This window comes from Mycteria americana, chromosome 4 (assembly GCF_035582795.1).
Source record: "Mycteria americana isolate JAX WOST 10 ecotype Jacksonville Zoo and Gardens chromosome 4, USCA_MyAme_1.0, whole genome shotgun sequence".
In the NCBI taxonomy this organism is placed as follows: Eukaryota; Metazoa; Chordata; class Aves; order Ciconiiformes; family Ciconiidae; genus Mycteria; species Mycteria americana.
In genome coordinates, this window is record NC_134368.1 from 85,368,596 (window position 1) to 85,396,023 (window position 27,428).

Consider the following 27,428-nt stretch of genomic DNA (forward strand, 5'->3'; position numbering starts at 1 on the left):
ATGTTATGACTGAGAACGGAATATGCAGAGTTGGGCAGGCTGAGATCCAACCGTTGATGTGTGCCAGAGTCTTCCAAAACTGCTCGTGAGACGCGGTTCTGCAGTTCCAGTCATCATCAGTTGTCCATTATGTACCGGGGTTGGCTACAGTATCTGTGAAATGCAGGATACAGGCTGATATTTTTGATGTTACAAAGATGTCTGTGTAACCATTAATTTTTTTGAGAGAGATATTTAAGATTATATAGCTAGTAAAACCAGCTGAGTTAGGCTGTGAATTAATTGAAGAAGCACTTTGTTGATCAAGGAAGCAGAGTCCCTGTATTATGATGAAAAATAGGCAAAGAACCTCACTATACAGGCAGGTCTATTAGTGCCTTACTCTGGTGTTCCCCTGAAGAGTAGCTTCATGTTAATGAATAGCACAGTATGTAGCAGGGCTTTTCAAACACAGATCCTTCACATGGGGAGTGCTGGTAGCCTTGTTTGGGACAGGGAGATGAGTGATCTGGTGGCTTCATTTGTATCTTCTCAAGAGTAAGCAGAGGTGTATGCGGATGACTGAGACCACAAATTTTGGTTTTTGCTATTCACACAACACCTTAGAGGTAGAAAATTATTTGTTTGAGAATTGTGTCCCAAGGTTACAATGTAGGTAGTGTTTGTCTGTTTAATTCTGTAAAACGATTAAATAGATTGAGATAAATTTGATTTGCTAATACATAAGTAAGTAAAGACCTGGAGAGGGAAATCTGACAAGTTTTCCTAGCGTAAGATTCAAAGCCTGAGTCAGATATTAACAATGCACATACAGGTTTTCAGTTCTTGTAACAGCATTTGTAAGTAAGGTAGCCTGTATTTAATCCCTAAATTTGACAGAATAAAACCTAATCCATCATGTCTTTAATCTTATCTGGAAATAAGTATAACTTCTATAAGCAAGTGGTCTATCCACCTATCAAGAAACATGCAGCACTGTTAATGTTTCAGCAGAAGTGCAGGTAACTCTTGTGTAGTAGGCAAATAGTCCATGCAAAGCAGTCTGTCCTTCAGGAACCAGCAGGACTATTCATAGAGTGGACGGGCGTATTTGTCGGGCTGCTTTTTAACACGTAAGCTGTGAGGGCAGGAGCTTTGCACCCTCTGCCAGGATCAGTCAGGAGCTCTGACACGCTTGTGGGGATGAGTCTCCATTCATGAGAGAACAGCGAAATGAAACAATCTGTAGCCTATTGAAATAGCAGTCTTCATGCAATACTACTGCAATCGCAATTTGTCCCCCTTTTGCCAAAGTAAGGTGATTTTTACACCACTTTGCCATTTGTAGGCAATATTTCACAATTCTAACTGCCTGTGAAAATATTCTTCTTGCTTAGTTTGTACTAATTGAGAAAACTCTGTTAATTGATCTTTTGTTGTAACTGTGTGTGTGACTATAGCAGACACTTGAATGTTTACCTTTAATGAACCTGATCCTAGGCTGTACTTGTGTACTTGCATGTGAGAGAGACTTGGTTATAGCTTAAACACAAGGAAACAGATTTTCCTGACTCTTATATGGGAAGTTGTTAAGAAGTAACTTCTTAGTAATGTAACTTTTGGTATTATATTTCTGTGTTATTTTAAGGAAAAAGAGAATAGTTAAATGGTAAAGAACATGGAGTGCACCTTTAGCAAGAGTAACTATTGTTATTTCCTAACTATTAGAAGTCCACTATTTCTCCTCTTTCTTCACAGTTAGCAAAGGAATGAGAAAAGACATTGTCAGTGAAGCCACTCCCCACAATTGGACAGCCCATGTTCATGCAAGGACAAAATTTGGGTTATGATATATCATAAAGCACTTGAATAATACAAAACCATCTAAACTAAACTTTATTAAACCTTAATGAGATGCCACCTTTGAGCATAGGATAGCTAGAAATAATACTAAAACAAAGACCTTTTTTTTTTTTCTTGTAAAGTTACAAGTGCCTGCAAATTCAGGTGAGAAAGAATGTAGTTTCTCTTTTAGCTATATAGCACTACTGAAGTCAGTGAAGTTAGTGTATTCTTCCATGCACTGTGAATAGCGGATTTACAGCTACTTTATAGTGTTAAAGAAAAATTGATTACCAGTCTAATTCCTGTTGAATCAACATTATGTTGTATCGATGATTTACCGTGGTTTTTGCTCAGCCATCTCCGTAAATGCTTTTCTTTAGCTGTAGTGACATGTGTAACCAACTCTTGCTTGAAATTGGAAATTTAAGGGAGAGTGTTCAAGTTCTCACAGATATATAATAATTCTGTTGTGAAAACAATATAAACAGTGTTAAGAACATAGGACTTCGGTAAACTGAAGGCACAGTATTGTTTTTGGCTCTACTAGAGTTGTCTTTAGTCTCTACTTTGTCTTCACTGAAGAAAATCCCCATCTTCTTTTTACGTTGCCTTACCTCTTTGTGCTTTTGTTAATATCCTTTACAAGCCTGACTTCTAGCAGTTTATACTTACAGTTCTTGGCCTCTATGATGAAACTTTCTTTCTTGATGAGACTGTCAAGAAAGACTGTTCCCCTTTGTCTTTTTTAAGACCGCTACTCTAGTCACCATTCTGGAGTCTTCCTCTGCAAGGTTTTTATTTTTGTAGGATCTGATGTCTAATCACTTTCACATCTTTTACTTAAAAGCCTTCTCTGCATTTGGACCTCCATGCTTATAGGTATGTTTCACTCCCTTGACTAGCTTTCTTAAGAGACTTTGCCTTTTAAAAAGTCCTAAATCTTAGTCATACATATGCTTGCTTATCCTTTCACTGAATTTAATCACGCATCCCAGTGTTATTTTTATAATTGACTCTTCTGTACTATTCTCCTTGGTTACCAAAACCAAATCTAAAATAGCCTTACATCCTGGTGGTTCACTGACAACTGAATTAATTTGTCATCTATGACCAAAGGAAATAACTGGGTCCTGTTTAGGTCTCTGATTAGGACTGGTTGTTTCCAAGTCTGTATCTGGAGGTTAGTTTTCCATAATAACACAATTCCTAGTAGTATTTGTTTGTCTCCAGTAATGTTTCATTTTGATTCATATCTGAATCTGACCTATGGGATTGATAGCTTATTCCCACAATTATCCTATGCAGCTTATTTTCCCATCTTTTCCCAAAATAATTTGAACCTACTGAGAGGACGTTAGTTTCTCTATCCCATTTTACAGATGCTAAGTTAAAGATTTAACAGAACTAGCAGTACAAGGAGGGAAGAGTTAGTTAGGCAAGGGGGAAATAGTGAGGGTTTCCAGAAAAAAAACTGAGATTAAATGAGAACATTCTGAGGGCAGAAGCAGTAAGGAAGCATTTCTGAGAAGGCAGGAACCACAAAGGAAAAATCTGTCCCTCCAAAAGTGATTTTAAAAAGGCAGTGTCTGAAAATGAACAGTAAACACACAAAAATAGAGAGACGGAGGACTCAGACTAGCCTTTTGATGGCCTAGTGGGGGCAAAAAGTGAAGAAAAGCTGTGGAGTAACTGAAAAAAAAGGCTGTGCTATTTTCAGTTGGGCACTGAAACACTTGATACAAGGTAAAATTGGCAGGTTCAGTTAAGTTTCCTCCTCCAACTATAGCCTCATGTGAGGAAATCAGAGCCTGCGTCTCAGATAAAGAAGTCCTAGAAATCTAGCTGAGAGGGCATGGACACATAAATGAAGACCAAGGTTTCTACTGAAGTAGGTATCGGATAAGAGCTTATAGGTAATGTCACAGAGGTGGTGGGAGACATATACAAGCATAAACAAAAGTGCAAGCAAGGGTTCACATGTGCATGCTTTACAGAGTTATCTTAAAATTTTGAAATGTAGCCACAAATGTTTTGTCAGAAGAGAGAGGAGATAAGATAGAGATCTTTGCGATGTTGACATGTACGAGCAGCTGAGAAGTTTAAAGGTAGCACCTCAAAGATAGATGTAAGCTTGGTTATGGGGAGGCAGCAAAAAGAGTAAAGATGAAGAGCGTGAAACTTGTGAGCAGTGTGCCAGACATGAGGTATGAACACAGCGAAAAGCAGGACCACTGCACCCTAGATGCAGTAGTTTAATAGCTGCACAGAAAGGATCACAGCACAGGGGCATAACTCAGGACATGGTCCCAAGGTGTTGAAGGAGGCTGAGGAAAGATAGAAAGAGTAAGGAGCAGCAAAAAGTAGTTGTTTTTTCTGGATGACACAGTAACACTTCACAGCTGTAGTCAACGAGCTACAAGTCTGGAAATGGCCAATGATACTGTGCGAAATGGAAGTAGTGAGGGGGAAAAAGAAAAAATGCTTTACTAAAAGATTAGGTTCTGAAAAGAATCTGAATAGGAGGAGGGGGGAGTTGTTTTTTAGTAACTGAGAAAACAAATGTTTGCTTTGTATTTTTTCAGAAGGTAACGCAGGCAGAACTGTTGACTCTAGCAGTAGTGGAAGGGAAAGCTGATGGAGCAAGAGCAAATAAGGGGGAGATTAAAGTAATAGGTGGGTTTGGGAAGAGGAATGGGTTGTGCCAGATATAGACAGGGAAGTGAAGGAGAGAGGGAGAGGAAGGGAAAGGTGGACAGAGCTCTTAAATAAAAGGGTTGAGATTTACAGAAATGTCTCTCTGTAGTTCAGCTGCGTTGTCAGTGGAAAGGGTATCTCTTAGACAATGACTCAGGAGCGCATTGAACTGTCCTTTGAAGAAGCTCGTTTCTGTGTTGCTTATACAGGAAATTTGGTGTATTTTGCCCATAACACTGGTGTCCAAGTTCATGCCACAGTTATTCTATGCAGTTACTTTGTAAGCCACTGTACACATTGTTGGGTGTGAAGCAGTTCCAAGGGTAAGTGGGAAGCAGAGAGGGGGGAAAAAAGGTGGGGGGAATGAATAAGGTGTACATCAGAGTAAGCAGCCATTTTAGCAGCGTAGAAAGAGCAGAAGAAGTATATTTGTAGCCTTACAGGGAGGCAACCCTGTAAGAATTATGTCATTAATTGTCTGCAAAGTTTTTGCAAGGGTGAGGTTAGTATTTCAAGGGTTCTGGTCCTAGTTTGTGCAATTCTTATTTGTCCATTCAACTTCCCCTTGCTGCCCATCTGTGTAATTTTCATCACACTATTATGTAATATTCCCATGCTCTGTTAAACAGCTGTCATCATCTTCTTTTCAAGTGGCTACCTTGTGTCAGAAATGATTCCGCTATACAAGAGGTCTAACATCTGATACAATCCTAACTTGATGTACTGTGTAAAAGTCCCACACTATTAATTTTTAGCAACTTGTACAGATTCTTTTTTCCTTGCCATTGACTCTTAAGCATGTTCATCATGGGCCATTTTCTCTAACCCTTCTGTTTCAGAATGACTATCGCAAGCTGTCTATGCAGTGCAAGGATTTTGTGGTTGGTGTTCTTGATCTCTGCCGAGACTCGGAAGAAGTGGAGGCCATTCTGAACGGGGATTTGAATTCTGAGCCAGTTGAAGCACAGAGACACAGAGCATCACTGAGCCGTGTGAAGCTGGCCATTAAGTATGAAGTCAAAAAGGTAATTCCTCATAGCCAGTGCTTTCAGACAGTGTAATAGGTGTCATCTCATTAGTCCACAGGTGTTATGAACCGGTGGTCAGATGCATTACTGAGACATAGTGTGTATAATCAAGATTCTCACAAGGAAGAAGCTGGCAGAAGGGGACTACAGTGAAGGAGTTTAGTTTAATCTACTTTCCACAGCTGAGAATTGGCAGGAGATTTTAATGACATACATCAGCTGTGCTAGCAAGGTTATACACAGTTGGTCAGATCTTTCTCCTGATTAATCCAAAAGAAGAGATTTCAGTGGAGCCAGATTTTCACTCAGTGAAAGTAAGGGTGTGTCTTCCTGCCAGTCTGTCTGATAATATCTAATGCAAAGAGAAGGCTGTATTTGTGAAAGAGTTGGTTTCGACCAATGAAAAGAACTGGTTTGTTCATTTTTTCTTTTTATTACCTTTGCTTTCTGCCTTAAGTAACTTAATCAGGCAAGTAAATTCTGGGAAGTAAGTCTTGCAGCTTTCTACTAGTGTTCCTATCAACACATAGGTCTTTTTTTTTTCTTTTTCAAAAGTCTTCCTTTTACTACTTTGAAAAAGGAAAAGAGAACATCTAAGTTGTCATTAAGTATATTATTTTTTAATTTATGTTTCATTTTAATTTATTTAATTTTTAAAATATGACAGTAAACCAAACAGCTCATCTGCAACTGTGTGGGTTGTACTGAGAAATTCTACATGATTTACTGTGTGTATTCCTTTAAAAAGTATTTTAAAATTCAGTCCTGAAAATGTATGGAATATGTTTGTGGCTAGTTAGTCAGTTCATTTCAGTTCTTCATCTTTGCACCTGTATTTATTGGTGTTTTCTAAAGTGCACTGTGTTTTCAGTTGATGCCTCTCTCAAAGTAATTTTTAATGAACAGTTATTTTGTGAAGGAATGTTATGCGTTGAAAAATGGAGTTGTGTACCACATATTTGACATAATGCATATCCATTTATCATAGCAGTTTTCAATATATAGCTATGTTGTCCTTTTCAAGATCCCACTACCTTAGCACAGAAAATAGTTAATAGTGTGTCCTACTGTGAGAGGACCCAAGAAATACAGCAATGCTTATGTTTTATTTACAGCTACCTATTTACGTGGTTAGCATCATTTCCATTCTTAACAGTAATTATAGTTTCATCATCTCTGCAAGAAGTCTTGTGTCTTTCAGAATAAATAACACTGTATTTGGTGGCCACCTGTTGAGCCAATCTGCTGTATAAAATGAATTGTAAGCAACCTGCCAGAACAACTGGGAAATGTTGGTGTTTATTATGTCCCCAAAAGGTGGTTAACAAAAATTGTAAATGCAGATCCCAAACAGCAAATCATTGTTTCCAGTATAGAATTGGTCTACAGCAGATAAATGCATATTAATTCCCAAAATTCAAGGTAAATATATACAAGTATTTAATTAAAAAGAATGGAACAGGGAAAGAATCAAAGTACATAAGCATGTTGTCATAAATAATATCTAAACATATCTAAATAACATATGAATTCTTTATGTTGTTGCATATTAACGTTACCAAACCTTTGCTGAGATTTGTGTCTCAGCTTTCTTGCTGAAGACTGGTTTTCTTCTAAGAGGTCATTGTCACTGATTAAATTATTTGCTGAGCAAAGGGCCATGCAGGTCTGTTAAGAATAACAAAAACCTACGTAGTGCAAAAAAAGACAATTCCATATAGCAAACTTGTTCTCTTCTCTTGCAAGAGATTAATTATTTGTAGATAAACTCAAGGTTTTGACTCCAATTCATGACAAATACAGTTCAGAACCTACAAGACTAATGATGTTGGTGGAAGGAGATAAATAGATTGTGCAGAGTTGTTACCATATTCATACATGTGCTGTTGCCTGTAAATGGCCATTACAGAGGGCATGATAAGGATTAAGCCTGGAAATATCTCTGCCGTGGTGGTCCTTTGATGCTGGGATTGGCTCCATTACAGCTGCGGCAGATGATAGCAATATTCTGACTGTAGAACAGATTGAGATGTGGGAACTCCACGTGGGATGCTTTCAATCCTGTAACTGTAGGAAGAAGACAAGGATGTGGCTTATGTTTCTTAGCTTTCAGTTATTTCTAGCTGCACTTCTGGGTCAGCTACATTAAGGTCAGTTCACTGTTGCAAGACAGATAGTACAGCCAAACAGAACTGCAGGTCCATGGAATGGTTAATGAGCCATATGCCCTTTTCAGAGCGGGGAGAGACAGGAAAAAGCATATGTCAAGTGAGCAAATGTGCTCAGAAGTTCGCTGCTAGGGAAGTGGAGTTTTTAATTCTATTAGTAATGAAACTCTTGGACTTAATACCCTAGGCACTGCCTTAAAGTATAGCCCATCTTGTACACAGGATATGATTTTGATGCTAAGGTTCAGACTGAAACCGCAGCCCCAATAGTGAAGGACTTTAAAGGAATTAAAAAAACCAAGAAAAACTAGTTAGGACAAGTAGTCTTGCTCTGTATGCCGAATTGCTGCTGCAGTAGTGCTTTTAGTATTGTATCTTAACTCTGTCTTTAGATTGCCAACAAAATTTCAGAGAAGTTGCTGACACTGGGCCAAGTTCTGCAGTTCTTGCTGAGATAAAAATCAGAGTGGAATTTCCAAGTGAAATCAATAAGAATTTGAGTAAAATCACAGGATTTAATTTTCAAACACTGAAGTTTCAAATTGATAGTTAAGAAAGAAGATTCAAAATTCTCTTTGTATGTTGTGTGTTTGTGTATCAGAGTGTGCCAGGATCTGTTCCTGCTATGTCTAAACTCAGTCATTAGGATGTTAGGAATAAATAACATTATAATCACTCTTAGTCACACAGAAAAATATTTACATACTGATGACTTCGTTCATCGTCATGAAACTGAATGCATCTGAAGTGTTACAGTCAATTATGCCTGGAAAAGCAACTAAATTAAAATTGGGATTTTTTTAGTGGCCAGATACTGTCCTCATGCATCTTTGTTGTTCTCCGGGGTTTGGATTGGATCCTAAAATATTAGATAAATGTGATAATAAGATCAACATGCAATGAAAAGTAAGAAACTACATGGAAAGTAGGATAAGAGAAATGCAGAAGGAACGAGGTTGCAAGATGATGTGATTGGTAGGTGAAATATGTGAATCTACTGTCCTCAGAGGAGATGAAGCTGGGGGGGAGACAGATGTACAAGGGAAAAAAAAAAACATAGAAGAGGTTGCAGTTGCTGAAAATAAAAACAAAAAAATCATAAATTCAAATATTTCAGCAGAGCTGGAGAGAATGATGAATTTCAGAGCTTTTATGGATGGGAGAAGTGACATGAGCTGCTCTGAGGGCTTGGAAGTGGTGCCTATTGTGTAGTTGCCAACAGTTAAATAAGTTGCTAAGATTTTCTTGAGAGCCCTTAGACTTACTGCCAGAGAAGAACTTGCCATAACCATTGCCATCTTATTCACTAACTCCTCTCTTTTCTGGGGAAAATTACAGCACAGGCAGATCTCCTCTTAGCATCAGATCAAAATGCTGATAGACCAGGAGGAGTCAACCAGCACACAGCTCTGGATCAGATGCAAGAGGGCCCGTGGGCTGATTCATAGCCCTAGGCGAGCTCCCTTAAAGCTCCTTTGCTGTTTCTTCCCATTCCCTCTGGTAACAGGAGGAATGATGTGGGTGTTTCTTCTCTCTCCTCTTCCCTACAGTTTTAAGCCTGCTTTTAAAAATGCCTTTGTAATTTGAAAATAATTACTTACTTTCCTGTCTTTGGCCACAGTTACTCTGCTCTGGGATTTGTCCCTTGATGTCCTGAGTTGAGAATGAAATTTATCTTAGCAAAAGAAGAGACTGGGGGCATATGTCAGAATGCACAAACACACAAAAAACTGTCTCTTTTTTTTTCAAATGGGCCAGGCTGGCAGTTTTTATGGTGCATAAGCTTCAAAGGTGACAGCCTAATAAAAAGAATACAAACATAGTTCAAGTTGACATTAATTTCTTAAAAGACTTGTAAAATCTTTTTATTTATTTCTGTTGGCCATACCACTACAGGTACAAACTGCATTAATATGTGATCTAACTGGTTAATGAATCACACACCAATATACTTTGGGACTTTCGTTTTGGAGCAAAGTAGATTAAAATATGAAGATTGCTTCCCCTTTTAAAGTTCACGCAACAGCTTCAGATTCCTCCTCTTGAGAGTTTTAAGTTTCCTTGTTTTCATTGCCAATGATTTAATTTGATTTTTTTAAGAAGTCTGCCCTATTGTACTACTGTAGGCACTTTTTAATGAGATTTGGAACATAAATGGAGTTTTGCAGGCGAGACCTGGCGAACAACTGTGTATATAGTACACTATGATCTCAACAGAGTACAAAGGATAATAAAGTGGATATCCAAGGTTTACAGCATTTTTTCAATTTTTTTTTTAAGTATAAGCAACTCAGATCAAATCTCTCTCTTAATCCAACGCAGATTATCAGAGTTATCAGAATTCTTTTCAAATCCTTTTTGTGAAACTGCCTAGCATTCTTTACTCCGATTCACTAGTTATTGTCAACCAATGTGACAAGTATATTACCAGATTTCTTCAAATTGCTGTGATAACTAGGCTGTTTACCCTTGTGCTTAACTGATGTCCCACATGCTCTTGTGATGTGGCAGTCTCGCAGGACATAGTATAATAGTAATAGTGATAATGATGAGTATGATAACACGTCAGAAATGGGCTTAACCAGAAATGTAAATATAATAGGCAAAGAACATAGGGAGGTGTAGAATTCTTCTTCCCTCTCACCCCTTACGTTTCTTCAGTAGCAGCACCTAACACGGGCTACACGCCTCTGGTTACATGACATGACCCTGATGGAGTGCCTGCACAGTCTCCTCTGTCCGCAATTCTTCATCCTAAAGAAATACAACAGTGCTTTAAAAATAGAGCAACACATGCTCACCCTTCAACAAACTCGACCAAAAGTGATTTTAGTAAAATAAAACTTAAAGCATATCTAAACAAATGTAGTTGTTGGCAGCAGTTTGTTATATCATTCCATAATTAATTTGGGAATCATTCCCTTTCCCTGTGAACATACTGAAATCTTACTGAAGCTAGGAAAATAACATTTGCATGTATTTGCTGCATAGGAGAAAGATGGAAGTTGACTGGGGGTTGGTTGGTTGGTTTGTTTTTTAGTGGGTACTAGATCCTTAATATGTGCCAGTTTAGAATCTTAACATTTCAGTCTCTGCTCCCTTTCAGTTTTGGCACACTTAAGGAAGAATTTGTGGAAGCTAGGGACAAACAGACTTGTACAAAAGGCTCAGGAGAACAAGTTTGTGTTGCAATAACTGTCTGAGGAAAAGTTGAGCGTTAATCCTAAGCCTATTTTTCCACTTGTCTGATTGTCTCTTCATGACTAGATCCCAATAAATTCACTTGATGCCCTATTTCTTTGTTTTGATGCTTTTCTGGCTTCCCCCCGCCCCTTATTTTAAAGCACTTGGTTACAAAAGTCCTTGATAATGTCTTGGCTCTGTTTAGTTAAGGTCAGTTGAAATTTTACCATTGACTTCAGCAGGCATCAGAGTTAGGTCAAAAGAGAGTAAGCATATTCAAAAATCGTCTTTCACGTGTCCATGTCTGGGTGCAAGAAAACTAAGTACCAAAATTTGGATGTAGGGTTGAACAATCCAAAAATCGCTTGACATTCAATGAATTGAAATTCAGTGGTAGCTGTGTATGCTTAGACTACTGACAATCAGGACATTCTTGTTTAAATGCCTGAATATGTCAACTTTTGGTCATTTCATCAGAGACTATATTTATTCAGCTATTTGTACACGTCCACTCTTGTGGTTTCCCCTCTTACGTTTGATACCTTTTAGTCCTTCTGCTATAGAAATAAATGAGCAAATACTTAATATTGATAAATAATATTGTAAACTAATCACTAAAGATAAAAGAATCATCTCCTAAAGTAATTCATTAAAAATAAAATTATCGTGCTCAGAAATCACTGAAATGTTTATATTTTCAGTTAAAGTATACATCTCAGATCTTATCTGAGCCTCCTGCAGTGTGTTGTTGAGCTGTTAACAACTCATTAAAACACAAAGAATAGCATAAGACTGCATAGTGATAACAATCTGTACATTCAGGGTCCTTTAAAATCTTAAAATAGTGAAAAAGGAAAAGTTATTTTTGAAAACTGTCAAAATCGAGGTTTTAATATTTTTCAGCTGAGATAGTATCAAAAGCATGAACTTCAAGAAAATACAAAACTGTACAGCAAAATACAATCTATTACAGAGTCCTTAGAGCATCATCAAAACCATAAGATCATCTTTTAATCTGGTTCACAAAATTGAATTTCCTTGTATTACTGAATGGTAAATTTTATTTTCCACAGAACATAAAAATGTATTTGTAGTAAGTGGCTTCTGATTATTTTTCAAATCCCAAGTACATCTAAGTAGAGGTGATAGGTAGCACCATTGATGGTAGTAAGAGAGAAGAAACCCTTTCAATATTCATCTCTGTGTGTTGTGGTGAGGTTTAAAATTCTGTGCTGTACTTTTGCTTCATGTATTTCTTGCCTCAGTAAGTTTTAAACTGCAAATGTGTAGATGGTTAAGGAGGTATTTGGAGCCTTTGTCGAAGAACCAAATCAAATGGCAATGATGTTTGAGGAGGTCTCAAGAGCGTGTGCAGGAAGGGGAGAGGCTAATGGTGGATTATGGTCAGACCAGAATTTTCAGTCTCTGCAGAAATTCTGTATGTACCTTGGATCAGCTTGATTTGCTGAGAAATTGTTGGAAGTTAGGACTGAGGTTCGACTCTGACAGAATCCAGTCAGGTATGCGAAGCTATTCTAATAATGCATAAAAGGTTTCTATCAGCGATGGCTGTCCACATGTGCAACCTTGTCCCCAAAGGGATGCTTTAAATCAGCTCAGCAGTTTCTTCTTTATTTATTAAGCTTTATTTTAAAGAAAGGAGAAAAAGCATGGTTCTTAAGGTCCAAATTGACACCCGGTATTTAAGTCGATCATGATCGCATATGTAACAGTTATATAATTCTTCTTATAAGTTATAATATGTCTTTCTTTTTCTTTACAGTTTGTGGCCCATCCAAACTGTCAGCAACAGCTACTGACTATCTGGTATGAAAATCTCTCAGGATTACGGGAGCAGACCATAGCTATCAAGTGTCTGGTTGTGCTGGTTGTGGCATTGGGCCTTCCATTTCTAGCCATTGGTTATTGGATTGCACCATGTAGCAGGGTACTGAATTTTATAAATTACATATCTTGTACTGTTCTGGGAGCTGTTTTTCAATTTCTGGCATTCAAAATGCAATATAGTACTTCTAATTCTGCTGCTTCCAAATTTTAACTAATTAATGATATTTTTAGTAATCTCTAGTCTTGAGCCAAAAGATGCTGTTTGTTTTATTTGCACTATAAAGAGGGGACCACAGTGATGAAGCATGAAGCAGTGAAAGCTCTCTCAGAGCATTTTTTCTTTTTTAAATTTCTGTGGATCGTGCTTACCTTGCAATCTCTGCTATGTAATTGTATTTGTATTAGTAACATGGATTTTTTGAAAGTCACCACTCAGATTCCGTATTAGGTCTCCTCTGATGGCATCTTAAGATCTGATGCTGTTCGCATATAAACCATTAGCAGAACATCTGTTGACTTCACTGATGCAGAACTTAAGATTAAGTAAAATATTTGTTATTCCTGCCCTACGAGGTCTGTTTACCAGGTGAGCCTTAGAGCAGAAATTAAATTAAATGCAAACTTCCAACCATGCGGTAGGGTATATTCATAAAAGAGCGCAACTGTAAACTCTTACCTCTTTAAAATTATATGAAAATATATGGGTGCTTCCAGCTTTCCTGATGATCTCACCATGAAAATAACAGCAGTTTCTTTGAAATCCTTGTAGTCTGTAGCATGTGAATTGTCTGCAAATGAAGCATATTGATAGATCTTTGGTAAATCAGAAGAAGGAAGATTTCTCTGTTACATTAACTTTTTTAAAGTTTTTAAGTAAATTTACTTCTGTGCTGAATTTGGTCTTTCAATTTTATTTCCTTAACAAGTGTACAGCAAAGAAATGTGAGTTTCACTCTTTTATATTTTGCTCTTGTAGTTCACCTCAGAAAGGATAAGATTTTGCTCGTCCTGCATATTTCAAGGGAACCTGATGTTTTCTCTGGTTAAATATTTATTTACTTTAAAGATAAACCTTTATGAAAATAGTATAAATGTTACTCTCATTATTCTCTGGAATGTTACTTTCCATGAATATCTGTAGTAAAGATATTCCTCACTCACAGCTCCATATCATAGAAACGTATTAATATATTTTTAGCTGGTGTCTAATATGGAAAAGTGACATTTGTCCTTGAGCTTTAATTCCCAGTACCAGAAACACCTGACATTTTTCCTAGTGCTCTTGTCAAATAAAAGTACTGTACATTCGGATCAGTTGTTTGATATTGTAATTTCAAAATGCTTTCTAAAGGTCAGGAGCAGGAAGGGAACCTGAGATTGTTTGCAGAGGTAGTAAATGCTATTTAGTGTGTGCTGGTCCGCTTAGTTCATAGTAGCTGACCCCAGTTTCGAGAAAACCATTCCTTGAAATAAGAAAGCTACTTCCACTTCCCCATCTGCTGAACTTGTTTTTCTCTTCTTATACGATACTGCTGATAATGCAGCTCTTCCCAGGGGATTTTGGAATACTGCTTAATATCGGAGATGTATGTGATAGTTTATCACATTAGAACTGTATATTACCATTAATAAAGATCGGGCATTACGTGCGGAGCAGTATATTGTTCTATTGTACTGAAGGAGACAGGAGACCTTTGGCCTTAAGAGGTGTGCAGCAGCTAAGACAAAGAAGTCTGTATAGCATCTACCTTGTCACACCTTGTGCAGAGATGGGACAAGCATTGTCCTGCCTGGGCCACAGAAATGGGGTGTATTCCAAAGATGGTACTTCTCCCAAAGGGAAGTAGGCTGGGAAGGATGAGTAAACCTACATGTGCATTCCCCCCAAGAGGTCACCAAAGAGCATCATTAGGGAATCTTGGTGCCATCTCTCTGCTTGAGCCAATGCACAAATTGCCGTCTGTGGGGCAGCCTCACTGATACCTGCATTTTTTGAGTACAGGGTGGGAAGTTGCAGTAGCACTGGGTGAGTAAGCACCTTCACTGCCTAAATAAAGGATACCGGCAGTATTGCCCTCAGAGAAGTGGGCTTGTAGCTGGCACTTCTGACCCTGGCTTGCAGGATAAGGTTAGTACTGATGGGATCACAGACTCTTTCTTTTTTTATACAGTGAGTAACAGCAACAGGCCCATTGCTCTTTCCAGCGTGGTCTTCTGGAGGCAGCCAGTCCTCTCTTCTGGTGCAGACAGACTGCCTCTGCTGTTGCTGTTTTGTCCTTCTACCAGGTGCAGATATGAATGAAATCAGCTGAATTTATTTTAAAATAGTAATATTTTTGATCTAGTCCTTCTTAGTCCATTGGGATGGAACAGTCATTATTTTTAAGTAGGCACAGGTTATTTATTTGGCACTTATAGCTCTGAACATATATTCTGTGGATGGAGTACAGTAGCCAGAGCAGAGAAGATGAGTCCATAATTTTTCCTAGAGCTATAGGAGTCATAGACAAGCTAATAGTATGCTCTTGCTGGTAGGGAAAGCATTTTGCTAGTTGGAGATTTTATTTATTTATTTTCCATGGGCTTGCTTCCGCCCCCATTGGTATCTGTGGGCATTAGATCAAACTTTTTCTGGACGCAGCCATTGTACATTTGTAATTCCTTGGAGTGTTTCCCTTCAACATTGCCATCTAGAGTTTATGGAATAACATGAACACTCACTAACAGGACAACATACTCCATGAGGCTGCCTTTGGGAGACTTTTGTCTGAAACGGTAAAGCATCACAGTTCAGTGCACTTGGAAGAGTATCCTTTAAAAATGAGGTATCAGACTGTCCTGAGCTCTGAGTGCCCATTTATGCTTCTGGAATGCCTGATGAAAGAGTTTGTTTCTTTGAGAAAACTGAGTGACTGCTTTCATTCTGCCTTTGCAGCTTGGAAGAATTCTTCGAAGCCCATTTATGAAATTTGTGGCACATGCAGCATCCTTCATTATCTTCCTAGGCCTGCTGGTGTTCAATGCTTCAGACAGATTTGAAGGTATAACAACGCTACCGAATGTCACTGTTACTGATTACCCTAAGCAGATCTTTAGGGTGAAGACTACCCAGTTCACCTGGACAGAAATGCTGATCATGGTATGGGTACTTGGTAGGTATATAGCCCCTTCATCTTTATGTCAATGGTTTTCCTGCAGATATAAATCCTAAAAGAAAGGAGAGAAGCCCAGGTCCCAAACCTTTGCTGCAGCTCGCAGTTAGGATAAATTCTCAGGGCAGATAACTGTGCATTAGAACTGGTGAGAACATCAGAGCATCTCTGGGCTGCCCCCTCTTGCAGCATGGGGTAAAACTTTGCTGATTTGCCGCACTGTTTGGTAATTCTGGCATTTGTAACAGGAGCACGGGTTTGCTGAAGAGAACACCACAGAAATTATACTTTACTGAAGTGGTTTTCTTAAATAGAAAACCTTCTGATAAATAGAAAGCCTTCCTGATAAGGAAGCCTATGCTGCTGTACGTGCCAGAAGGTCAGGAGTTCCTACTGCTCGGTGTTCATGTGCTAGCACATCAGTGTTTATGTGGCATTGCTGCCTACATAGCGTTTGGGGAAATCACAGTTTCTACCAGTGTCAAGGGGCTAATGAGTCACTTCTCATTAGTCAGGTTTTTTCACAAAATCTGATCAGCTGTCAGCCTGTTTGAAACTCTGTATGGCAGAAAACGCTATCTTCTAGCATTTCCTCCAAGTCAGGTGCTTTACGTAGCAAAATGTCAGTTAGCCACATGATAATGTAGCATTCTCAACTTTTACAGGCTGTGGAAGAGAAAGGAAGTGTTACTGTGGCTGGCTGGTATGTGAAGGTGCCTCGCTCTGCCTTCTGAATCCCCTGTGTCTCCTGATTTAAGCACTGCTTTATCTTAAACTATGTTAGAGTAGGGAGATGTATATCCCTTGTATGCTGCCTTTTGGTAGTCCCAGCATATACTTATGGGGAGCAGCTGCTTTATTTGACAGAAGGCAAGGACTGAGATTTTGGTGGTATTTAGGACTCAGTCACTGTGAGGAATTTCTTGGGCACTCAAGACACAACCAGCCTCAAGCCAGTCCAGCGCGTGGCTGCTGTGCGTATGGTTGGGATGGCAGCAGTACCCCTCTGAATTACACAGCCAGGAAAACAAGAAAAAACAGTTCTGGGGTTGTGGTTTTGTTGTTTGTTTGTTTGTTTGTTTCCCTAAGAAACTTTTTTGAAGTAAGAAACAGTCTTGATTTCCAACAGCTACATCTCTAGGTTATGATGAGGACGTGATCTGGATTAATTCTATGTAAATGAATTTCTGAGGAGAAGCTTGCGTAAGAAAACTGAATTACACATAGCCAAATTCCATGTTCTATGCTGAAAAGCATCTTATTCTGTAAAGTGGAGAACCGGTAGTATAACTGTGCCCTTTATATTTGGTCATCTGTGTAGTTGGGTAGTTGTGCTCCTCTGTAAAAATTAATTCTTCTGATTCAGAAGTGTTTTATGGATGTAAATGATACGGAAATGAGAGGAGTTCCACATTTAACATCTTTCCTTCTTTAGAAGTACAGCACACTTATGTTGTTAGTCCATAATACTTTCACTGCAAAGTTGTGGCTCTACACTACCCTATGTGGAGATGTCTGAGCTTTATCCCCGCATATCGATTAATACCTTGCCATTTGATCAACCCTGTTGAAACCAAGAGAGCCTTACTCAAGGTGTATGATGATGCTGTGACACTGCAAATAAGTGAATTTTTGCTCCACTGGTACCTCCTGGTTTCATTCTCCATGAAATGGGAGAATGCAGGGAGTTTAAATGAGAAGAATTTGGCCAACACTGCTATGTTTTTTTCATTTCTTGTTGCAGGTATGATGTGGTCAGAATGCAAAGAGCTGTGGCTGGAAGGACCCAGGGAATATATTTTGCAGTTATGGAATGTTCTGGATTTTGGGATGCTGTCCATTTTCATCGCTGCTTTCACAGCGAGGCTTCTGGCATTCCTGCAGGCCACAAAAGCACAACAATATGTGGACAACTACATTGAGGAGAATGACCTCTCTGAGGTCACACTTCCTCCAGAAATAGAATATTTTACTTACGGTGAGTTTAACTTTTCGGCACCACAGATCTGAACATAGAAAAACTGGTAGAATGCACAAGCATTTCAAAGCCTTAAAATGAATATTTGCATGTGTTTGTGTTCATAGCATTGTCTAACCATTTCTGCCTCAATATTTTTGTTTCTATGCTATTTAAACAATAGTTGTTATGATGCTAATTTGACAAATAAGTTTGCCAATATATTAATACCTAAAAATAGGCATAAGGACAAAATCAGTTCAAATGTAGCTGTCGATAAATTTGTTGTAACTCTTTATCCTAGAGCTAAATTTGACCCTCTTGATTTTAAATAGTTGCAAGCTATATTTTATTCTTGACTTAATACACAACAGATAAAGTTTTGTGATAAAGGAAGGATGCTGGACCCAGTAAAGATCTGCTCAAATAGGATAAAAGTACTAAACAGTTATTGCAGTGCAGAAATTGTAATTAAAGGTGTGATGAATCTCTATTCGCAACACCAGCAAAGGCTGTACTTGGTGACAGTGTATTTCAGCATATACTTTATGAACTTCAATATATTATAATAGCAGACTTGGTTTTGTTATTTACGTTAATTGCTATATAATCAATGTGAATTTTTACATGTGTAAATACGCATTTAGAAACACATGGTATTTTGATATGAAACACTTTAATTCAGTGGTATTTGGCTAAGATGGTGTATTAATTCACGTAATAAACAATTTATGAATTTATATATAACTCAGTTGTTTCTATGCATATTGTGTAAAACAAACAAACAAACAAACAACCCCCCCTCCCAAACAAAAACCAAACCAAAACCAAACAAACAACCAAAACAAACCCCAAACCCCCACAGTCCTACTTACGTTGAGGTAAATGGCAAAATTCTTCATGATTTCAATAGGAACTAGGTTATATCCTGAACTTGTAACAATGGAGAAAGCTTGGTGCAATTAAGAAATGAAATTGTTCATCAACCAACACTGTTAACTTCCCATCAATAAAACACAAAATATGAATAAATTTCTAGCTTTAGCATAGTGCTTATTAAGATAGCTAATAATACAGTCGTGTTGAGAAAAGCAATAAGGAATTATTTATTGTTATGTAGTTTAGGTTAAAATGCAAACTGTAGAAGAAAATGTCATGTTCCTTCAAGTATAGTTTTTCTTCTAGCAAAAGGTAATGTAACTTACATTCATCATTTGTGACTTAAAGGAAAAAGGAATAGAGTAGCAACTACTAGACTCCCCAAATATTTGTCTCAACTAGATTCAGACATGTTCATGGAAAATCCTATCAAGATTTATTTTTAAACATTGTGATAAATGAGTAACTCCTTACATTTACCCCTATATTTCATATCTTCCAGCTAGAGATAAATGGCTCCCATCTGATCCTCAGATAATATCGGAAGGCCTTTATGCAATTGCTGTCGTTCTTAGCTTTTCTCGGATTGCATATATCCTGCCTGCAAATGAGAGTTTTGGGCCCTTGCAGATTTCACTTGGAAGGACTGTTAAGGACATCTTCAAGTTTATGGTCCTTTTTATTATGGTATTTCTTGCATTTATGATTGGAATGTTCATACTGTATTCCTACTACCTTGGAGCTAAACTAAACCCAGCCTTTACAACGTAAGTATGAAGTTATGTTTAAGTAAAAAGCCGATATGAACCTTTTAGCTTTTCACTAAGGTAACAAAGTCTGCGAGAGATTGTATGCTGTCTCCTAGCATTAAAATAAAACTGAAGACAGTTGAAGTCGGTGAGAAATCGGGTATCTCAGAACCTGAGAAAGCTGAATACAAGAGATCTATTCTTTCCTACTTGGTATAATGGAAGCTTTCATTGCAGTCTAAAATAATTCTGCCTGTATATTTTGTTAATCACACAGACTTGTGGACAACCAATTACAAGAAAATATTACTGATTTCTTCTGAATGACATTTTCCCAAAGCAACTGGGAAATTGATACACAGAGGGATTTAGCTAGATGTCAATAATAGGCCTCCAAATAATTTTAATTTGTCAAGAAACAGAGATAGTGATTCTGTAGATGGCATGTTGCTCTCTTAGACCAATACTAAAACAAATCTATAAACTGCATTGGACTCTTTTGGACCCAGGTTTACAATCTACATAACTGCTTATTATGAGTCACATGAGTACAGAAGAATGGTAGTTCTAAGTCTCTCTTCATGCAGTGAGATTGCTGTCATCTCCAAAGTTTTTTTTGTTTGCTTGGTTTTTTTACTTCCTGAAACAAGATGATTCTGGAAGTGATAAATATTTAGGACGTTACAAACCAGAAGTCATTCCACAGGATGGTGAAATTCAGAATTTTTTCTTTTCTCCCATCTTTCTACAGGAGACATGACTTCTGTAAAAACTGCCATATTTTCATATAGTTGATTGAATTACTTCTTAATTTGAGCCTGATTTTTGCACTTATTCTTACTTGTTGTCTTTTCTTTAGATAAATAATAAAATATAATGATACTTTTGTTACAGTATTTGATATCAGGTGTCTAGTATGCATACTATTGGAATGCTTATTAATATTCATTGCTTAAACAGGTGTTATTTTACTAGACTATACATCCATTCATATATTATTTGTATTTAAAAATCATTTATCAGTGTTAAAACGAGTAATTCAAGATATGTGTACTGGCATATTTCAGTTATTAAAATACAGCTGTCTGGTTCACTTTTTGGCAACACAGAGAAAGAAGTAATTTCCAGTAAATTCTGTAGGGTACATTGGAAGGCACATCAAAATTTTTATTGAGTATCAAGATCTCTGAGCTTGCATTCATTAGCCCACCTCTCAGCGAGGCAGGATAGAGCTTTGCAGTGAGCTGTGTCCTGACTGCATGACAAGTCAATCTGTAGCAATGCTTCCTGAGTGGAAAGAGGAATGGCAGCATAAGGAGGAGAGAGCTTGAAGAGGATCCACTCTCAAAGGCCCTGCAGGCTCGAAGAGCTGTCTGGCAGCTGTCCGAGAGCCCTTGGCAGCTCAGTTCCTCAGGAATCGCCCTGACCATGGGATGGAGACAAGAGCATAGAGGCACTGGGTCCTGGACCCAGAGCCTTAAGGGTATCTAGGTGCCTGCCTCTTGTTGGAGTGCCTGGCTCCTACTGATTTCAACAAGTCTTGAATAAATGCCATGAAATCTGTTTGGTTTGTCAGTTTTGTTGCTGAACCTGCTGCTACCCAGTTCTGAGTGCACCCTTCCTAACGGAAGGTTTAATCAGAAGCTCTTGAAAGGAGTGCAGCAGTTTCCTTCCCATCAGCCCCATGTTTAGCTTTATTAGGACAGGGAAGGTCTGCCCCCTGCAGAGCTAGGCTGGAAACTAATGAGATGAGAATATGCTTCATCTCAAAACCTGGAAATATAATACCTTTCTAATTCCTGGACTGTTGTTTTGCATATTATTACAACTATATTATCTATGATGGATAGGTGGAGCACTGTAGAGAAATGGAACATATTGTGAAAAATATTTTCTTGCATGTTTGTTGTTTTGATCAGTGCTCTACAAACCTGGTTCACAGACAAATTAGTTGAGATTGTTTATCACTTACTGTAAGCACCACTTATATATTTATTTGTGTAGTTAGTAATGATGCCTTCCTCTTTTTTTCCTGCAGAGTGGAAGAAAGTTTCAAGACCTTATTTTGGTCAATATTTGGCTTGTCTGAAGTAACCTCTGTTGTCCTCAAATATGATCATAAGTTCATAGAGAACATTGGTTATGTTCTTTATGGCATATACAATGTAACGATGGTGGTAGTTCTGCTCAACATGCTGATTGCTATGATTAACAGTTCATATCAAGAAATTGAGGTAGGCTCCGTTCTCGAGTTGTTCTCTTTTGTTATGTTGAAAAAGGGCAGAATTACTAGGAATTATTTTAATGAGTGCATCTTGATATGTAAAAGTATAGTGAAGAGATTACCTGAGTAAAGGAGATCACAAAAACCACCACGTTCCTAGGACTGACTTTATCTAACAACCCAGCCAAGCTGCAGAACTGTACAGGATCTGAACAAGTAGTTCATCTTGTGCCACATATGCGCATCTAAGGAGATGTCATCCATCCAGAAATCTTAAAATCTAAAGTAATGTTTAAATGAAGACTGCTGTGAAGTAGAAGACAAAGTTACTGGGTGTAACAGTTTAGACATGGGTGGTTCATTCCCAGTTTCCTTAGGATGCTTATTGCATGTTTCCTTAATGTAGTGCACTTCAATCTTTGACGGATCATTATGGTACGGATTAAATGTATTTTGATGTGTTCTTTAATGGAAATCTGGTTTTTAGTTCCAATCCTCAAACTTTTTAGCTAAATGTGCAGGTGTTAGACACTTATGCCCAGCAGTGATACATGGACATACTTTATTGAATTTATATGCCTCTGTACGTGGAGTATGATACAGGTGCTTATCTTCAAATATTGTTGTGACTGAGTCACACTTCGCAATACTTACATGCTTTGTTTGTAATATGTGCTGCTTTCCACTTTAGGTACAATATTAAAACTTGATTCTAGTTTACTGAGCTTTGCCATATGCCCTGAAAACACAGTAGCAGTATTTCTCCAAATCTGCCAAATGGCTCAGTTGCGTGAATACTTGAATTTCACACAAAGTTATTGGATGCATTGCTTATTAAAAGAGACATATTTTATTTGAATTTCATTATGATGACAAAGTATCTTCGTTTTTAAAGATAATTAATTATTTAGCATCCAACTCCAATAAAAAATTCAGAAAATTTAAAGTAGAGAAGATACTTGGGTTTTAAAAATAAATCCCAAGTTGCTGGAATGAAAGTAAAAGTATATTTATAGTGCCAGTTTTCCAGACCATGAGTTCTGTTATTATTCAAAGAGTACTACATTCACATAGACGTGGGCGCACACCCACACTAGCAGGAAAAAAAAAATTATCTAAGACATAGCATACAAATGGATATGTAATTTCCAGTATTTTCAGTGACTTCTGGGAAATGTCAGGGAATGCAGCGGGAGAAAACTAGTTGTAACAAAAGTTTGAAAACAAACTTTTCACCTTTGGAGTAAACCAAGTCCAGCCTTGGAATACTGCAGTAAGAATGTATTAGGACAAAATCAGTTTGTCAGTTTTTAACACAATTTTTTCATGACAACAAAGTTTTGTATTTTCTGTACTCCATTATAAATCAGAGCTACTTTTCATGGTTATGTAAAAAGCTGTGAGTACTACCATTTTAAACCATGTCTGCCCTGAAGCTAATGCTTCATCACTTGTGTGAGTACCAAATTCATGTGACCACTTCAATGAGAAAAACAAGACTTTAAAAAAACCAAAAAAGTTCCACTTTAATATATGTTGGCTTTCACTCACTGCAAAAACAACACTTGTTTAAATGGTTCACATGCTTTAACTAAGTATTGTCAATGAGATGTTGCCATAAAGAGACAACTGAAATTTAGTTAAAATAGACTTGATAAAGTGGTTGCATTTTTGCAGAACTACTGAGAGTCTTACTAGCAAGCAAATAACATTTTATGTAAAAACAGAGAGGGTAGATATTTAAAAGAATTTTCGTTTGGAAGAGGTTTTGCATTTCATAAAAACAAAGCACATACTTGTTTTTATGTCTTAACACAGGATGACAGTGATGTAGAATGGAAGTTCGCTCGTTCTAAACTTTGGTTATCGTATTTTGATGATGGAAAAACATTACCTCCACCGTTCAGTCTTGTACCGAGCCCCAAATCTTTTTTCTATTTCATCATGAGGATCATTAACTTTTCTAAGTGCAGGAGGAGACGGCTACAGAAGGACATTGAAATGGGAATGGGCAATTCCAAATCTAGGGTAGGTACTGAAATCTTTTCATTGCAGTGAAGAATTGTGTGTCCATTCCACCATTCTGCTTTTCTTTAAGTTTTAGGGTATAATCTGTGCTTCTGATGATAGTATGGTAATTAGTCAAGCGTTTATATTCATAGATCTGTATTTCAGACTCCGTAAACATACTGCATAAAACCAAAAAAGAGCTGTAAATTTTCTTAGGACAACAAGGTCCAATGACTGGAAAAACACAGTTAAAACAAAAATAACTGAGCATTCAAAGACGCAAATAATTCCCACAAGGAATGACCTGAATATCAAATAAAGATGCTTTCAGCCTCCATTAGAAAGAATTTTAGTTCAGGGTAAAAAAAAAAAAGGGGGGGGGGGTGTGAATAAGGAGAGAAACTTTTCCTTTCACTAGGACAGGAAAAGGCTAAAGTGTGGTCAGTATGATATTCATTTCCTACTGTGAAAAGCTACATTCTCAACGGAAAACAACAGGAAAGAGGGGGGATTGGTAGTAATAATCTTCAGCACTTCCATGACATTCTAAATTTGGGATCTAAATGTTCTTTACAAATATTAATGGAATGCAGTGTCACAATGCCCTTGTGAGAATTAGATAACAATTCCCCTTGTTTTGCTGATGGCAAACTGGAGCACAGATGAGTTAAAGAGGATACATGTGGCTTTTTTTATAAGTTAGGCTCAAGGCCCTGTGTATTACAAAGACTGAAAGCAATACCTTGAAAACAATTTTTATTTGTTTTACGGTAAATTATCAGAAATGTCAAGTCTAGTCATCCTTTCTGAAAGATCTCTCTGGAGCCTAAGACTTCTGAGCTGTTGGTGGTACCAAATCTTCAGTAAAGAAAATATTTTCCCAGTTTTTTGTAGGCAGTGAAAGTAGATACAAGTTTATAAAAATGTCAGTTGAAATCAGTTTAGCTAGAAGCACTTTTTTGGTACTAACTGCTCATTTTTTGCTCTCCAGTGCTCCGAGTGCCTGAACTTCATTAGTTCTCTCCAGTCACTGTACAGAAGATGTGTTTAAAAAACAAAACAAAACAAAGAAAACTTAACACCCTAAGATATACTTTTATAACAAAACATTCAGTAGTGCTTCCATATCCTACAGCAGTACTTACTATCATACTTAGCACGGAAGTCACTAAAGAATTAAAGAGTCTGAGTCACTGCTGAGACAGGTCAGGTGGAGCTAGTTTTCTTGAACTACAAACCAAATTATTTTTCTCTGGGAAAGGGAGCCCACAGCCTCCTCTGTGTCAGGCTGGACTGGCACACTATGTATTACACTGTACAAAGATAAATGCTGTCCCACTCCCTACTAAAAATGGTGGCTGAGCTGATGTCTCATTGCCCACAAGAAGGTGGGCAACCTGGAGTAGGTGAAAATAGCCTACTTGTGGCCCAGCTTAACTGTGCAGTATAGGTACAAAACCCACAACAGTTACAGAAAGCATCAAACTTACTATATAGATGCAGACTGACTTCAGTTTGCTCCCCTACCCCACCAGCGAGGTCAGCTATCATTGATTCAGCGACTTTTAATTGGCCACACAGAAAATTAATGACAGATGCGGATGAGGAGGTTGAACCTTCTTCTATGGATACACGTCTTTTTACTTCAGCCTTGCCAGTGTATCTGAGAGAAGAGTTAGGTCCCTGATTTGGTAGTAGCAAACCTTCTGCATTGGTCACAAAGCAATCTTGTCCAAGGTGGCTTTTTTCCCTTCTGTTTCTAGCCCACTCCTACAAAAATCTTAAATTATTTGGGATCTGGTGGCTTTGTGATCCTCAAATAATTGAAAAATGACCATTTACCTAAATGTGTTACTATTCCTGAAAATGGTGCTTTGGAAAAACACTTCAAACCAAGCAGAAATGGTCTGGAGCATGTATTTGTAGTTAAAAGTATGCTTAAGAGTGCAGATCCCCAACAGCTCTTTGTTAAAGCCAGTTTAGAGAGTCTTTCCTTGCTCTGGCCACTCATCCCTGCCTCCAAGTCATATTATTTCCTCAGCTGTGCAAGCACATTTGCTTTGAAGCTGTGCTGTGAACAGGATGGCTAAAATAATCACTGTTTAAAAAAGACTAAAACCAACAAATAAGTCAAGGCAATCTCCATTTTTCTGGAAATAATATTCTGATATAGTGACTACGGAGACATCCCCAAGATGTCTCCAAGAAAAAAAAAATTGAGCTGAATTCTAAGTGTGAATTCCATAATGTATTTTAATTTTGTCTTATTTCTTCCTAGTTAAACCTTTTCACTCAGTCGAACTCCAGAGTTTTTGAATCGCACAGTTTTAACAGCATTCTCAGTCAGCCGACACGCTATCAGGTAAGTACATACAGTGGTCACTGTTTTCAGTAATAGAACTGTGTGCAGGTACTAGCAGAATTTTATTTCAAGCTCATTTTGCCTTCACCAGATAAAGAAAACCTCCTGTAGAAATCAAACTCCAGAATGCTACTGGAAAAAAGACAGGTTTTGTTCAAGCCCCATTATTTGAAGCATTTAAAAACTATCCCATACAAAACTTAGATTTTCCTTTGACGTCCCAGTTTGGAAACTGTGAGAAGCAAACATCTGAAACTGATTTCTGGGGAAGGGATGTGAAAGCGTTGAGCTGGCTAGGTTAGCATTACTTTCCTTTCCTTTCTTCTCATAATCTGAGATGTGACATTCAACATTCCTGCAGCTGGGAATGCTCCTTTCTGGTAAGAGGAGTCTGTCAGATATTACCTTCCTGTCTTCTTTCCAGCTCAGAAATAAAAGAGTAAATAGGAGCTCTTGTTCCCCTAGTGAAAATGTTGAAGATACGTAATCCACCTGGGCAAATTCTGTTAGATGAGCTACATTAGATTAAGTATGGTAACACAGTACAAGAATATTAGTACATGCAAGGAACCCTGGCAGTTACGGTATAAAAATACAGATATAATCTTAATGAATCCTTACACCTGACATTGCACTGTCATACTGTAAAATCTCAACTTTTCTTTCTCTTTAAAAGGTAAATATTTATCTCTTACTATTACACATCCTTTCACATGTGAACCGAGTCTAACAAAGAGTAGACCTATTCTGAAGCTACTTAAAGCCTAAATTAGGTGTGTTTAGAGATACTTTCCTGTTGTCCTATTCCCTACAAAAAGTTGTGGTGCTCTGTAAATAAGAGGTAACTGGATGAGGAAGGTGGTTTACTGTAATGATGAATCTCAGCATGCCACCAAAAAAGCCCATATGAGGCAACTGCTTGATCTGGGGCTGTTCATTCTTTCACTTATACAGATGTGAGGGAGGTAGTTAAGAAAGAAAAGTGAATAGTGTTTAATTATATATGCTCACCTGATTATATAACTGTTTTAATCTGACAGCAAATAATGAAAAGACTGATAAAACGTTACGTTCTGAAAGCACAAGTGGACAAAGAAAATGATGAAGTAAATGAAGGTAAGAAAGAGACTGCATTTGCAATATTCAGAGACAATTTTTGTCATGTTGTATTAGGAATCGGTATTACAGTGCTACATGGAGGTTTCAGGTAAAAAGAGGGTTTATTTCTACTTCAAATTACTGGACTCAGATAGATAGTAGTGGAAGTATGCCTGTGACAACAAAAATGGACAAGTAGGACCAAAGAAGTAGAACTGAGAAATATTATGGGCCCCATTTTACAGGTGGAGA

The 27,428-nt window shown here is 37.7% G+C and overlaps 1 protein-coding gene across 3 annotated transcripts in view; it reads left to right on the plus strand.

The window, feature by feature from the left end:
• Window positions 1-27,428, plus strand: part of TRPC3 (transient receptor potential cation channel subfamily C member 3) — a 47,125-nt gene that overhangs the window by 16,338 nt on the left and 3,359 nt on the right. For 2 of the 3 annotated variants that reach the window (XM_075501142.1, XM_075501144.1), the window contains exons 3-11: window positions 5,358-5,543; window positions 12,681-12,845; window positions 15,681-15,897; window positions 17,642-17,875; window positions 19,236-19,500; window positions 21,521-21,716; window positions 23,525-23,734; window positions 25,995-26,078; window positions 27,119-27,194. In XM_075501142.1, the coding sequence (XP_075357257.1) occupies window positions 5,358-5,543; window positions 12,681-12,845; window positions 15,681-15,897; window positions 17,642-17,875; window positions 19,236-19,500; window positions 21,521-21,716; window positions 23,525-23,734; window positions 25,995-26,078; window positions 27,119-27,194 (1,633 nt within the window). The remainder of the gene's footprint in view (window positions 1-5,357; window positions 5,544-12,680; window positions 12,846-15,680; window positions 15,898-17,641; window positions 17,876-19,235; window positions 19,501-21,520; window positions 21,717-23,524; window positions 23,735-25,994; window positions 26,079-27,118; window positions 27,195-27,428) is intronic. The other variant, XM_075501143.1, reaches the window with a different exon arrangement.